The 2444-nt window shown below is 38.3% G+C and overlaps 1 protein-coding gene across 1 annotated transcript; it reads left to right on the top strand.

Moving 5' to 3' along the window:
* The first annotated feature begins 531 nt into the window (after positions 1-531).
* Positions 532-1506, top strand: LOC128647287 (olfactory receptor 13-like). The gene has a single exon (XM_053700079.1). The coding sequence runs from the start codon at positions 532-534 to the stop codon at positions 1504-1506; it is 975 nt and encodes a 324-aa protein (XP_053556054.1).
* The last annotated feature ends 938 nt before the right edge of the window (positions 1507-2444 follow it).

Genomic DNA, 2444 nt, shown 5'->3' on the forward strand with positions numbered 1-2444 from the left:
GCTGTCTCAACGCAAAGTATTAATGTAACTGACTTGTGAATTCTCTCAAAAGCCATGAAATAACTAGATTTTCGGATGGCATGAAATAGAATTAAAAATTAAAACTACGATAATTGTATCTGGTAAAAGGGAATGTGTTAAAGCTAAGTAAAGTTAATGGTTGCAAAGCCCTCAAGAATTTTGTGCATTTCCACCGAGGATTTTGTTAAAGTGTCTTTAATTTTAACATCTCTGTGTATTGTGGATTCTATACACTTGAGGCTATGTACACATTTGTATTTATATAGAGCATAAAATAACCTTCAGAACGCCATTAACTGTTTTTCTCCATCATAACCTTTTTATAATGCATCAAAACTATTTCATCCACGTGACAGCATGGAAAATAATTTCAAAGTAAGTGAATAATGTTATATTCATAGTTATTAATTCATTCATTTGATTTAATTTATTTATCATCTTTTTGTTTTCACAGTGACATTACTAACAAACAACAGGCTACCTAATTGCCATTGTATTCATCCAGCTAGAATGGAATTTGAAGAAAATCAGACAATAATCACTGAGTTTTGGCTTCAAGGTTTCCAATGTGGCTCTCAATACAAGATCTTCCTTTTCCTACTGTTCCTGATAACCTATGCTGCAACAATAGCTGGAAATGCTTTGATTATTAAATTGGTAATTGTGAGTCCTGAGCTTTGGTCACCTATGTATTTCTTCCTTAGTCACCTCTCTGTAGATGAAATCTTGTTCACTACCAATATAACACCCAACATGCTAAACTCACTGCTGAGAGAAGATGGTTCCATATCTATTGAGGGATGTTTTGTTCAGATATTTCTTTTTGGCTCTTTTACTGTGACAGAATGTTTCCTTCTTGTAATAATGTCCTATGATCGTTACCTTGCAATCTGCGTCCCATTAAATTACCACTCTCTCATGAACCAGAAAACTTGCAATCAACTTTCTATTGGTGCATGGATGGGAGGTCTTACTATATCGGTAGCTTCCTGTTTCTTTATTTTTCTTCTCCAATTCTGCGGCTTAAATGTCATTGACCATTTCTTCTGTGATTTTACACTGGTTTTGCAAAAATCTTGTACTGATACTTACATGATAGAAACAGAAATACGAATATTTTCTATACTTGTGATTCTACCAATATTTTTGTTTATCTGCTTAACTTATATTTATATTATATTCACTATACTTAAAATTCCTACTAATACAGGGAAACAGAAAGGCTTTTCCACCTGCAGCTCACATTTAACTGTTGTGTTTATGTATTATGGGACCCTTATTGCTGTTTATGTAGCACCAGCAAAGGGACATCCATACAAACTCAATAAAATACTTTCATTGCTCTACACTGTAGCTACTCCTTTGCTCAACCCATTGATTTACAGTCTAAGGAATAAAACAATAAAATGTGTACTTGACAATGCTATTAAAAAACAATTATGGGACGGGGGGCGGAGCCGGCCGCAGTTGAAGATGGCTGCTTAAGCCCTGAGCTCTGTGAAGGGGACCGGAGACAAGGAGACCTGATATGGTCTAATAAAGGATCTTGAGACCAGAAACGGACAGATCACGCAGCGCACACCCTGAGAGAATAACACTCAAAAGAATCTTACATCGGCCATGCTGTAAGCCCTCAAGCACAGTAACTGCGCCACACTACAATCCTGGCGGAACGGCAAGGAGCATAGAGAGGAGGATAATCACTTACTGGGTGAGCACAGGGATATAAGAGGAATAGACTAACTCTTGTTGGGGATTAGACAGAGGGGTATATGCACAGCTGAGGATCGGCTATAAGCGAGGGACAGAACTGTCAGCCCTATATTATAAAGGCATCCATTAGACTGAGCAGAGGCTGGATAAAATTATACAGGGAGTGCAGAATTATTAGGCAAATGAGTATTTTGACCACATCATCCTCTTTATGCATGTTGTCTCACTCCAAGCTGTATAGGCTCGAAAGCCTACTACCAATTAAGCATATTAGGTGATGTGCATTTCTGTAATGAGAAGGGGTGTGGTCTAATGACATCAACACCCTATATCAGGTGTGCATAATTATTAGGCAACTTCCTTTCCTTTGGCAAAATGGGTCAAAAGAAGGACTTGACAGGCTCAGAAAAGTAAAAAATAGTGAGATATCTTGCAGAGGGATGCAGCACTCTTAAAATTGCAAAGCTTCTGAAGCGTGATCATCGAACAATCAAGCGTTTCATTCAAAATAGTCAACAGGGTCGCAAGAAACGTGTGGAAAAACCAAGGCGCAAAATAACTGCCCATGAACTGAGAAAAGTCAAGCGTGCAGCTGCCAAGATGCCACTTGCCACCAGTTTGGCCATATTTCAGAGCTGCAACATCACTGGAGTGCCCAAAAGCACAAGGTGTGCAATACTCAGAGACATGGCCAAGGTAAGAAAGGCTGA

The sequence above is a fragment of the Bombina bombina genome, chromosome 2 (assembly GCF_027579735.1).
Source record: "Bombina bombina isolate aBomBom1 chromosome 2, aBomBom1.pri, whole genome shotgun sequence".
NCBI lineage: Eukaryota > Metazoa > Chordata > Amphibia > Anura > Bombinatoridae > Bombina > Bombina bombina.